This window comes from Bos indicus, chromosome 8 (assembly GCF_029378745.1).
Source record: "Bos indicus isolate NIAB-ARS_2022 breed Sahiwal x Tharparkar chromosome 8, NIAB-ARS_B.indTharparkar_mat_pri_1.0, whole genome shotgun sequence".
NCBI lineage: Eukaryota > Metazoa > Chordata > Mammalia > Artiodactyla > Bovidae > Bos > Bos indicus.
The window spans coordinates 81,662,552-81,676,334 of NC_091767.1; the positions used below are offsets into that span (position 1 = coordinate 81,662,552).

The window sequence follows — 13,783 nt, forward strand, 5'->3', positions numbered from 1 at the left end:
AGGACATCTAGTCCAAAGTATTGTGCTAAAAACTGTAAATGTATCTTCCTGTGTCTTAATAGGATATTCTCAAATTCTATCATAGTGCGAGCTAATTGAAGCACTAATTTAAGACCAATCATTCAGAGTCTTTAAAAAAAGGAATTAAATAATTCAAATGTGTATTTGACTTAATATTTCATCAACAGAACTGTACTTCTGCCTTAAAACTGAATCTCCAGATATGGCTGACCTAGTTGTGTTGCTTCTATTCACCTGGTATTTGCACTAAGAACAGGAGTTTTTTTTAGATGAACTTAGCAATACACACATATGGTACAGAAATACTTGAAGTGTTAAATAACTATTTTGTATCTCATGGTTTTCCTAGAACAACTGAGTTGACATTTGCATTCATAGTACAAAAAGCGAGTAATGTTGTACCTAACAGAAATCAGTGCAGCAACAGTGGTCACTGTACACTTTGATACAACATACAGTAAAAACACTGCCAGTTTCACATAAAAATGCATTTCACAGTAAGTATTAATATAAAATATTAATTTTACCCTTGAGGACACTTTTAACTTAAAAAAATTCTGTGTGGTGAAAAGTATGCATAAAGATTTCTTCTATATACCAAAAAGTGATGACTGTCCAGAGGAAAAGCACTGTGCAACTTGCTGAGCTGCGAGATCAACTAGCCACTGTTTTCATAAACTTACTTGAGAAAAATGCCTGGTGGACAAACAAAGGTTATTCAGACTTGAATATCTGGCACATACTTTTTCTAAATTACAGAAGTGACCTTAGCATACTAAGGAAAACAACTGACGGTATTTGTAACCAATGATAAATTTGAGTTTTTAAGCAGGAATTAGAATCTTGGAAAATTTGCTTTCACCAATGTGAGCTTTATAGCTTCCCAACACTTAAAAGACATTCCTGATAAAATGAAAATATGTCAATGTTTGGAAGATCTGCATAACTTAATGAACCAATATTTTCCAAATAAACCATGCATGAAGCTACAAAATCCATTAAAAGTGCAAGACAGACCAATGGGTTTTAATGTAATAGTGTGAAAAGCTCATTTACATAATTTCAGAATCCACCTTGCAACTAACCTTTAAAAAACCTCACCATTTTCAACTTTTGGTGAGGTATTCACCTCAAATATCCACAATCTGAGATGGCTATTAAAATATACTAGTGCTTTTTCCAAGTGCATGTCTATGTGAAGCTGGATTTTCTTATGCTTCAACCAAAAAAACACTGCATCAGACTGAATACAAAAATACTGTGAGAACCTAGCTGTCATCTTTTAAGTCAAAAAATAAAGAAGTTTGCAAAAATGTAAAAACAATGTCATTCTTGTTAGACAATTTTTTTTTCTTGGAAAAGGTCAGTTTTTTGTTAAAAAATATGCTATTTGTACTAATATTTAATCAATTTATTGTTATTTTAAAAGGAAATGATAAATATTAAAAAGATTTTTAATTTCAAGTACGGTAAATATTGATAGATAGAACCCACATTTTTAAAAAAGGTCACTGAGATCCTCAATAATTTTTAGGAATATACAGTGGTACTGAGACCAAAACATTTGCAAATTACATTTCCAACATACTGAAGTATTCTAAAAAAAGGAAAACAGAATTGGATGATGAAGTAAAGGGTCATCACTTACAGCAAAAAAGCCTCATTCACAGCATCAAAGAACTCAGGGCACAGTACTTCCTGAGGTTCATGTCCATGGTAGGTGAGCAGAGCCTCTACCAGTGGTTCAAAATCTGGCAAAGTAAGAAGTGGGACACAGATTCGTGACAGGGACCTTACTCGTTCAGGAGACATCCTATGGAATAAATAAAATGAGCAGTAAGTACCAAAATCTTAGAGCCACACATAGTTAAAGGCATATAAAATCTTCATGCTGAAAGAATTTAATTATTTCTTTGAGTTATTTTTTGATTTTAATTTCTTTGAATTATTTCTTTCATTTCTGAGGTTATAACTACCAATATTCATCACATTTGCAATTAAAACAAAGACACCTAAAATATTTATTAACTAGCTAAAAGTAACAAAAAAAATCCATTTGATGTTAACATGAATAACATTTTTTGTTAAAAAATAACTATATTTTACAAAACAAAAAAATATTTAGTGAGAAGAGTGGCACTATTTTATATGTTTACAAATCTCTTTCCTATATGGTTTGAAAGAAGACAGTGGATTCTTATATTTAGTTGTGCATATTGAGAGTCCCTTGGACTGCAAGGAGATCCAACCAGTCCATTCGGAAGGAGATCAGCCCTGGGAGTTCTTTGGAAGGAATGATGCTGAAGCTGAAGCTCCAGTACTTTGGCCACCTCATGCGAAGAGTTGACTCAATGGAAAAGACTCTGATGCTGGGAGGGATTGGGGGCAGGAGGAGAAGGGGACGACAGAGGATGAGATGGCTGGATGGCATCACTGACTCGATGGACGTGAGTCTGAGTGAACTCCGGGAGTTGGTGATGGACAGGGAGGCCTGGCATGCTGCGATTCATGGGGTCGCAAAGAGTCGGACACGACTGAGCGACTGATCTGATCTAATTTATTGCAATACATTATTTCGGTTGAATTACATGGAGTCTAGTCCCACATAGATATGCATCAGTCAGCTTTAAAAGGCAGGAGTGTTATAATAGACTCTTCACACAATTATACATATTCTCGTTTGACAATACACTAAAATTCATCAAGTGCTGTTCACACTCATTCCTGAAAATCTGTCTAGGAACACAAGTAGAGCTGCCTGCCAGAGGTCTAGAGGGTTGGTGATGGGTTATCTCTACCATGAGAGAGGCTGACATTATCCACAAATTACTGGTCAAGCATTACCCTGAAAGCTGAATCAACCTGATATCAAATTTGATACAGAGATCAGCATTACCCTGATGTCTGTATCAAAAAGTTAAAAACAAAAAATAAGCTTTTCTTACTTTTGATTTCTTTGTCCTTTTGTATTATATTCTAGCAGAACTACTTAGCTCAATCTTTGGAGTCATTGTTATTTAGCTTTATCTTCTATTCAGCCAATTTATTGACTCCCCCCCTCAAATGTCTCCTCTTTAGGAAAAAAAAACAAACCATTCCTATTTCAAGGATTTAATAAGTTTCTCTTCTTAAGATAATTAATTGTTGTTTTTCAGTGGCTCAGTCATGTCTGCCTCTTTGCGACCCCATGGACTACAGCATGTTAGGCTTCCCTGTCCTTCACTATCTCCCAGAGTTTGCTCAAACTCATGTCCATTGAGTTGGTGATGCCATCCAACCATCTCATTCTCTATCGCACCCTTCTCCTCCTGCCCTCAATCTTTCCCAGCATCAAGGTCTTTTCCAATTAGTTGGCTTTTCGCATCAGGAGATCAAAGTACTGGAGCTTCAGCTTCAGCATCAGGCCTTCCAATGAATATTCAGAGTTGATTTCCTTTAGGCTAATTAAAGAATAATGAGATAATTATTCTTTTTTTATTAAAAAATCCAATCACTTATCCTTGTAAATGTATATATTGGTATATTTGCATTTTCCGTTTGTTACATTTGGTTCATTTTTCCTTATGGTGTCAATTTTTCATGAATATCTGGTGGTTTTCACTTGTTCTTTCTGGAATTTGGGATTCCACACTAGCCTCTCCATGAATGCTCTGTTCAGTGTAGGTGACCTCCAGCGCTAGGGGGCAGGGTCAGGGATGTGGTGCTGGCTGCGGTTGCCAATAAATTGCATTCTGGGCACCAGAGCACCCCCCAGACTGCTGGGCGTTGATAGCCATTTGATACTTATTCTCTTTCAAAGGCTCCTGTCCTTCCTATTTGCTGGAAACAGGACACTGTTGTCTCTATTCTGGGGCTAGCGGGTGAGGAGGAGGAGTGGATGGGGGACTGGCCAGCTGGCTGCTATTCCTGCAGTACTAACAAGGACTACTATCTTGTTGGCTGCCATCTACCCTCCTATTTCTTGAATCTACCCTAAAAAAAATGCTCTAACAAACTTTTGGGGATGTGATATTTACCTTAAAAATATGCCCCTACCTACCACTCTAAGCTTCTCTCATAATTTGAGGGTCATCAAAAGCCCCCTCTCGTTCTCGTGGTATTATGTATTTAATTGTTAAAATTATAGAAGTTGGGAGTATAAAGTAAACACTAGGACATTCAGGTGCTTAGTTCATCACTTGATTTCATTTTTTACATTACATTTTCATGTTAATCTTCTGGCTAAATCGTTAGAGTTCCTACTCGTCATAGGTTATGCACATTAATCTTCAGGATTTTTCCAAGTTTTCTATATCAGAGGTACTCAAAGTACAGGTCTAGAAATCAGCAGCAGCAGCATCTCTAGAAGTGAGGCCAAGGAATCTGTTTACATTTTTCCAGGGTAATCTTCTGCACACTAAAGTTTGAGAAACACTGCTCTACTCTTTAAAAGTCTCCAGAATTAGTTATCAATCTCTAAAAATCAACTGAATACTTTAAGAAAATATAATTGCATATAAGGTTTACATTATTATTAATTTCTTATAAATTATTAGTTTAGCTGTATTATTTACTTGATAACAGCAAAATTCTCATAGAGACAATTTTTTGTCTAACTACACAATGATTAAAAAAAAAAGTCAACAAAAGAGTCCAACATGCAGTACTTGGGTGCAATCTCAAAAATGACAGAAGGATCTCAGTTCATTTCCAAGGCAAATCATTCAACATCATAGTAGTCCAATTCTATGCCCCAACCACTGATACTGAAGAAGCTGAAGTTCACTGGTTCTATAAACCTAAAAGATCTTCTGGATCTAACACCAAAAAAAGATGCCCTTTTCATCATATGGGATTGGAATACAATAGTCAAGAGATATTGGGAATAACAGACAAGTTTGACCTTGGAGTACAAAATGAAGCAGGGCAAAGGCTAACAGTTTTGTCAAGAGAACACACTGGCCATAATAAGCACCCTTTTCCAACAACCCAAGAGACGACTCTACACCCAGATATCACCAGATGGTCAATACTGAAATCAGATTGATTATGTTCTTTGCAGCCAAAGATGAAGAAGCTCTATATAGTCAGCAAAAACAAGACCTGGAGCTGACTGTGGCTCAGATCATGAGCTCCTTATTGTAAGATTCAGACTTAAATTGAAAAAAGTAAGGAAAACCACTAGGCCATTCACGTATGACCTAAAATCAAATCCGTTATGATTAACAGTGAAGTTGATGCACAGATTTGAGAGATCGACTCGGTAAACAGAGTGCCTGAACAACTGTGGATGGAGGTTTGTAATACTGTGCAAGGGGTGGTGACCAAAACTATCCCAAAGATAAAGAGATGTAAGAAGACAAAGCGGTTGTCTGAGGAGGCTTTACGAACAGCTGAGGAAAGAAGAGAAGTGAAAGGCAAGGGAGAAAGGGAAAGATATATCCAGCTGAATGCAGAGGTCTAAAGAATAGCAAGGGGAGATAAGAAGGCCTTCTTAAATAAACAATGCAAAGAATAGAGGAAAACAATAGAATGAGAATGATTAGATATCTCTTCAAGAATACTGGGAGATATCAAAGTATTATTTCATGCAACGATGGGTACAATAAAGGACAGAAACAATAAGGACCTAATAGATGCAGAAGAGATAAAGAAGAGGTGGTAAGAATATACAGAAGAACTGTACAAAATGATCTTAATGACCCAGATAACCACGATGGTTTGGTCACTCACCTACAGCCAGACATCCTGGTGTGTGAAGTCAAGTGGATCTTAGGAAGCATTACCACAAACAAAGCTAGTGGAAGTGATGGAATTGCAGCTGAGCTACTTAAAATTCTAAAAGACAATGCTGTTAAAGTGCCGCACTCGATAATGTCAGCAAATCTGGAAAACTCAAGAATGGCAACAGGACTGGCAACGGTCAACATTCATTCCAATCCCAAAAAGGCAATGCCAAAGAATGTTCAAACTACTGTACAGTTTTGCTCATTTCACAACACAGAGTACTAACCATTATACAATCACGGCCAATCACTCATTTCACATGCTAACAAGTTTATGTTCAAAATCCTTCAAGCAAGGCTTCAGCAGTACATGATCAAAAACTTCCAGATGTACAAGCTTGGTTTCAAAGAGGCAGAAGAACAAGAGATCAAACTGCCAACATTTGCTGGATCATAGAGAAAGCAAGGGAGTTCCAGAAAAATATCCACTTCTGCTTCATTGACTACACTAAAGCCTTTGACTGTGTGAATCACAACAAACCATGGAAAATCCATAAAGAAATGAAAATACCAGACCACCCTACTTTACCTCCTGAGAAACCTATATGTAGGTCAAGAAGCAACATTTATAACTAGACATGGAACAACAGACTGGTTAAAAATTAGGAAAATATGAGAAGATTACATACTGTCACCTTGCTTATTTAACTTCTATGCAGAGTATATCATGCAAAATACCAGGCTGGATGAATCACCAACTGGAATCAAGATTGCCAAGAGAATTATCAACAACCTCAGATATGCAGATGACACTACTCTAATGGCAGAAAGCAAAGAAGAACTAAAGAGCCTCTTGATGAGGGTGAAAGAGGAGAGTGAAAATGCTGGCTTAAAACTCAACATTCAAAAGACTAAGATCATGACATCCAGTCCCATCACTTCATGGCAAATAAACTGGGAAAAAGTGGGAACAATGACAGATTTTCCTGGGCTCTAAAATCACTGCAGATGGTGACTGCAGCCATGAAATTAAAAGGCACTTGTTCCTTGGAAGAAAAGCTATGATTAACCTAGATAGCATATTAAAAAGCAGAGACATCACATTGCCAACAAAGGTCCATTTAGTCAAAGCTATGGTTTTTCCAGTAGTCATATACAGATGTGAGAGTTAGATTATAAAGAAGGGTGAGCACTGAAGAATCGATGCTTTTCAAACTGTGCTGGAAAAGACTCTTTGAGATTCCCTTGGATTGCAAGGAGATCAAACCAGTTAATCCTTAAGGGAATCAATCCTGAATATTCATTGGAAGGACCGATGCTAAAGCTGAAGCTCCAGTACTTTGGCCACCTGATTCGAAGAGACGACTCACTGGAAAAGACCCCAATGCTGTGAAAAATTGAAGAGAAAAGGAGAAAGAGGGAGCAGATGAGATAGCATCATTGACTCAATGGAAATTAATTTGAGCAAACTCTAGGAGATAGCAGAGGATAGAGGAGTCTGGTGTGCTGCAGTCCATGGAGTTGCCAACAGTCGGAGATGATTTTCCAACTGAACAACAATAACACAATGATATCTTCTCATTGTGAACAGTTTGTCTTTTCTCCTTAAATATTCACCCATTTTAAAACTCACTTCTTGTTCTTTACCACTTTTCCAAATGGCTGAGGTCTCTCAACAGCATTTATCTTCCACAGTGCTCTATCATCTTTCTCTAACTCACCATCCAGATTGTTTTAGACCTAAAATTAATTCGTGTGTTTTTGAGTCTATAATCTACATTGTTAACAAAAAGATATATTTACCTTGAGTTGTAAATACCTTAAACTCTTGGAATATATGAGCTTACTGGTTAGGATAAGAAAAGAGAAAGCTACTGTGTTTGTGTGTGATGGAAGCTGCTTCTTTTGTGTGTATATTTTGCACAGCAGCTAGCAGAATATTTTGCACAGAATAAAGGCTCCACGAAAGTTTGAGAAATTGCAAAATATGCCTGAGCATTACATGCACTCATAATAAATCCAGAATTCTGAAATACAGGAGGAGTACATGATGCTCTTGTCTCTATAGCCTTACCAATCAGTTCTCTTCTCTAAAAGACCTATAAGTACAACTTTTCTCTCATTATCTTAAAAAAAAGGAGAGTCAGAGACTATTATTGGTCACTGAGTGGGTAAAAAAGATGACCTCAGCACCAAGGGCATTTATCAAGAATTGACACTTACAGGCTGCAGATTATATCTCCTAATTAGGCTGGAAAAAGTCCAAGATAATTTTCCTGAAAAATTCTAACGTCTCAGATAACTGAGGTAGCTCTTGATTCTACCAAAATGCAGACAGACCAAATGATAATCTTCCAAAGTGCTCACAGCCTTCTTTTACTGGAGTGTGGAGATTTAACTTCAACCAGACTTATGCAATATTTTCCAGACTGGATTATACTAAGCATTAGGTCTTGACTGATTGCCAGAGCAGCACTTCCAAACGATTTTTGCACAAGAATTCAACTGCAGAAGAATCAATGGTAACCATACACTGCTAGAGATATCCTTCCCATGTGGGTGCACTGCACTTTCCAAACCATCTGCAGCAAACCACAGAAATACAAGCTGAACTGATGATGCTCAGAAAGTCCAGAATGTTGCTCCTTCTAGACAGTTTATAGCAAAGAACAAGAGAGATTTTAAACATTCTGTCATTAGATTGTTGATTTTAGTTGGTGGCAAGTGAAACTCTATTTAAAGCACTATGACAAGATCATTTATCAGACCTCTAAAAATAATGCAAAAGGAAATTCCAAATAGGTTTTCCTATTTTTTTCCTTTTGTTCCACTGACAATTTATGCACTGAAGTTATTAATTTCTATATTTTCTATAGGCTTTGAGAATTGTTTTGAAATGAACTTTAAACATTCAAGTGGCAAGAAGAAAGAAAATAGAAACCCTCTATAAAAAAACAAATCCCAGAAAAAAGCAGTGTAGCACTGTTTATAAGGGATTTAAGTTAAGAGTCTTTGAGTTGCTTTAACATTTGAAGCCATATTAGCAGAAGGAAAGTAATGATAAAACCCAAGTTTCATAAATAATAGGAATGAATATCTGGATTCAAATGTACCAGAAAGTAGTTTTCCCACAATGCTATATTCAAATTCAAATCTTTTTATTTTTAAATTTTAAAAATATACAGATAACTTCAGACACAGAGTAGGAAAAACTTACATATTATTGTGATACATATTTTAATTATTATAAATAACTTATGACGGTAACAACTATAATGGCTCCAGCATGTTTGGCAGCTCTCTCAAATATCATGATGCCATTCCACTAACTAATTTCACAAAATCAGTTTCTGCTCAAGACAAGAGAACACACTTGGCAGAATTCACTAGAGAATTGTAGACTTAAGAGTTCTGAGTCTCACACAAGCTTTCAGGGACCCAGGTTCTTTTCTGGTGGTAGAACCAAACTTTCTGGTTTTAGGTCTTAAAAGCAGGATTTTCAAAACTCATAAAGAGACTCAAAAAGTATGTTGGGCATCAAATTCCTTTTTAAATTCAGCTTTCTGGTAAGAATAACAACCTAACCCAAGAGACAGAATTTCTCTAAAATTTCAATACTTTCAGAAAAATATCCACAAGAAATTTCTGTTGAAATCTAGAATTCTTTCTAAAAAGGAAAAAAAAAAAAAAAAAAAAACCTCATAGAAAATATCATTCTAGAGAGCAAATAAGGAATGTATCAGATGTGTCAGTGTCTAGAGGACATTCTATTAGCACAGGCAATGTCTCTTTAATTTTTTGAAAGAGTTTGAAAAAGATTAGTATTAATTCTTTTTAAAATATTTAGTAGCATTCTCCAGTGAAGTTATCTGGTCCAAGACTTCTCTTTGTTGGGGAGGATTTTGATTACTGATTCTATCTCCTTACTAGTATAGATTTATCCAGATTTTTAAATTTATAATTTGGTATATCAATAAAAATTTATCCATTTTTTGTTGGTGTATAAAGGTCTATAATCTGTCTTATGATCCTTACTATTTTTACGGCATCAGTTGTAACATCTCCTCTTTCATTTCTGGTATTTATTATTTGAATATTCTGTTTTTGTTAGTCTAGCTAAGGGGTTGTCAATTTTGTTGATCTTTAAAAAAACCAAACCTTTTTTCTGTTTTTCTATTCTCTAGTTTATCTCTATTATAATCTTAATTTTTTTCATTCTTTCTGAATCCTTGGGTTTAGTACATTCTTTTACTAGCTCCTTGAGGTATAAAGTTAGGTTACTGATTAGAGGTATCTCTTCTTTTTTAATGAAGGCATTTATCGCTATATACATCCCTCTTAGTACTGCTTTTCCTGCATCTTATAATTTTTGGTATACTGTGTTTTTGTTTTCATTTGTCTCAAGATATTCTTCAATTTCCCTTGTGATGTCTTCTCTGATATATTAATTGTTCAATAGTGTATTGTTTAATTTGCACATATTTGTGAATTTCCCAATTTTCCTATTATTGATTTTTAGTTGTGTACTGTCATGGTTAGAAAGATATTTGGTATGATTTCAATCTTAAATTTGTTAGAACTTGTTTTGTGGCCTAATATATGATCTATCCTGGAGAATTTCTATGTGTGCTTGAGAAGAATGTACATTCTGCTATTATAGAGTGTCCTAAATATAACTATAAGGTCCTATTCATCTTTGATGTATTTCAAATCCTCTGTTTCTTTATTGACCTTTGGTCTGGTTGATCTATACATTACTGAAAATGGGGCATTGAAATTTTCTATTATTACTGTGCTGCTTTCTAGTTTTCCCTTCAATCAATATTTGCTTCATATATTTTGGTGCTTTACGTTAGGTGCATATGTATTTTAAAATGTTTTATCTTCTGAGAGAACTGATCCCCTTTCCCATTATATAACGTCCTTCTTTGTTTCTTGAAACAGTTTTTGACTTTGTCTAATAAAAGTATGGCCACCCCTGCTCTCTTGTGGCTACCATTTGCATGGAATACCTTTTTTCACCCTTTCACTTTCAGCTTTTATATATATCCTTACACCTAAAATGAGTTTCTTGTAGAAAGCATATAGTTGGCCTTATTTTTTTAGCCAATTAGTCACTCTATGGTTTTTGATTGGAGATTTTAATGCATTTACAGTTAAAGTAATTACAGTAAGTCCCCTTACATATGAACTTACAAGTTGTGAATTTTTGAAGATATGAATGTGCATTCACATATTTAATCATGTTAGTTCACATGCCTGGCATATATTGTCACGTTCACGCATCCTTTACAAGGGGTTGTGCTTCTGTGTACTTTGCTGTAGAGTACTATTTTTGTGCAACACGAGGAGCTTACTAATGAAGACCAGATGGAACTGGAGGACCAGAGAAAGGATGAAGAGGGACAAAATGAAGAAGTAACTGAAGAACCAAAGAGATTCATGACAGGAAATGGCAAGGGGATTTTCTTTATTTTAGGAGGCACTGTTAGCTTTTGAGGCACAGGACCCAAATGCAGAATGGAACGTGATGGCTATAGCAGTTGATCAGAATGCAGCCCAGTGTATTCTATATCATTCTGTGTCATCTGGGATGAGAAAAAAAGAGCTGCTACCTAGACATCATTGGGTCATTTTTTCAACAGGGTAGATAGAGTTGAATCCAGCAAGGAACCAGAACCTGTGCCATCAATGTCTGGCATGAGTGAAATTGCAGCTTGCCCTCCATCTCCTATTGCTGATGATCTTTTAGCTCTACCATCTCCCAGCCTCCTCTCCCTATCCAGTCAGTAACTCTTCTTGCCTGTTTACTCAATGCCAGCCCCTGTATACCAGCTATTGCACTGGACTACTGTACTTTTCAAGGTACTCTGCTATAAGATTAAAAATGCTTCCTTTATATTGTTTTTTACATATTACTTGTATGAAACATATCATAAACCTATTATAGTGTTAGCTGGCTAACTCTCTTGGCCTTAGGAACAAACTAGATTTATGAACACACTCTCAGAACAGACCTCATTCACAAGTAGGGGACTTCCTGTACTAATAGAGAAGGACTTACTATTGTCATTTCGCCGTTTTCTGTATGTCTTTGGTTATTCTGTCCCTATTCTTCCCACTTGCTGCCTTTCTTTGTATAGTTGAAAAAAAATTTTTTGGTAGGGATATGCTTTGATTTCCTTCTCATTTTCCTTTATGCAACTTCTATAGGTATTCTCTGTGTTGTTACCATGGGGATAACATTAACTATCTTACAGTTACAGCAATTTATTTTATTTTTTATCTTTTCTTAAATTGGGATATAGCTGATATATAATATCATATAAGTTTCAGGTGTACATAATTTTTAAAAGTTAGACTCCATTTATAGTTACTATAAAATATTGGCTATATTCCTTGTGTTGTATAATACATCCTTACAGCTTTTTTAAAATTTATTTTTAAATAGAGGATAATTGCTTTACAGTGTTGTGCTGGTTTCTGCCTTACAACAGTGTGAATCAGCCACAAGTATACATATATCCTCTAGCTCATGAACTTCCTTCCCACCCGCTATCCTACCCCTTTAGGTTGTAGCTTATTTATTTTATACATAATAGCTGCTGCTGCTGCGGCTAGTACCTCTTAATCGCTACCCTTAGCTTGCCTCTCCCTATCTTCCCTCTCCTCACTAGGAATTACTAGTTTGTTCTCTATATCTGTGAGTCTGTTTCCTTTTTGTTATACCTACTAGTTTGTCTTATTATTTAGATTCCACATATAAGTGATATCATACAAGTATTTGTGTTTCTCTGTCTGACTTATTTCACTTAGCACAACACCCTCCAGGTCCATTCATATTGTTGTAAGTGGCAAAACTTTGCTCTTTTTTTGTGGCTGAGTAGTATTCCATTGTGTGTGTGTGTGTGTGTGTACTATCTATTTTAAACTGACAACTTCAGTTGTAGGAAAAAAAATCTTTACTTCTTTGTATCTCCTTGCTGTGCTTTATAATTTTGATGTCATAAGTTACATCGTGCAATACTTTTTATCCATTAACATGGTTTTACAGTTACCATTTTTTAATGATTTTTATATTTTAAGTTAGGAGCCTGGTAGGCTGCAATCCAAGAGGTCGCTAAGAGTCGAATACGACTGAGCGCCTTCACTTTCACTTTTCACTTTCATGCATTGGAGAAGGAAATGGAAACCCACTCCAGTGTTCTTGCCTGGAGAATCCCAGGGACGGGGGAGCCTGGTGGGCTGCCGTCTATGGGGTCGCACAGAGTCGGACACGACTGAAGTGACCTAGCAGCATTACAGTATTACATGATTTTATATTTGTTTATATATTTACTCTACCAGAGAATTTTGTATGTTGGGATGCTCTTGTGTTGCTGTCTAGAGTTCCTTTGTTTTCAACTTGAAAAACTCCCTTTAACGATTCTTATAGGAAGTTTAGTGGTGATGAACTCCTTCAGCTTTTGCTCATCTGGGAAGGTCTTAATTTCTCTTTCATGCCAAGGACAGTTGGCAGAATATAATCATCTCAGTTGGTAGGTTTTTCTTTTTTAGCACTTTGAATATATCATCCCACTCCCTTCTGGACTTAATGTTTCTACAGAATAATGTACTAATAATCTTTATGTGAGTTTCCTTGAATGCGATTTGTTTTTTCTTACTGTTGTCAATATTCTCTTTCTTTGACTTTTTTGCCCCTCCAACCTCCTGTCTTTAACTTTTGACAGTTTGATTGTAACATTTCTCAGATGGGCCTTTTCAGTTCATCTTGTCAAAGGTCTTTAATTTGTGTGTCCAATTCCTTCCTCATATTTGATAAGCTCTTTACGTTTTTCTTTCTTCTTCTGGCACTCTCACAATGTGTATAACTGGTCCATTTCATGGTGTCCCATTAGTTTTTAGGCTTAACTTTTATGTATTAATTTTTCTTTATATTTTCCTAATTTAATAATTTCAAAAAACATGTCTTCCAGTAGCTTGATCAAGTCTGTTGAACCATTTTAGTGAATTTCTAAATTCAGTTGCTGTATTCTTCAGCTGCAGAATATCTGCTT

The 13,783-nt window shown here is 35.8% G+C and overlaps 1 protein-coding gene across 31 annotated transcripts in view; it reads right to left on the minus strand.

Moving 5' to 3' along the window:
- The window catches only part of FANCC (FA complementation group C), a 343,736-nt gene that overhangs the window by 75,313 nt on the left and 254,640 nt on the right, over positions 1 to 13,783 (minus strand). For all 31 annotated transcript variants that reach the window (XM_070794289.1, XM_070794290.1, XM_070794284.1 and 28 more), the window contains one exon: positions 1,670 to 1,834. In XM_070794289.1, the coding sequence (XP_070650390.1) occupies positions 1,670 to 1,834 (165 nt within the window). The remainder of the gene's footprint in view (positions 1 to 1,669; positions 1,835 to 13,783) is intronic.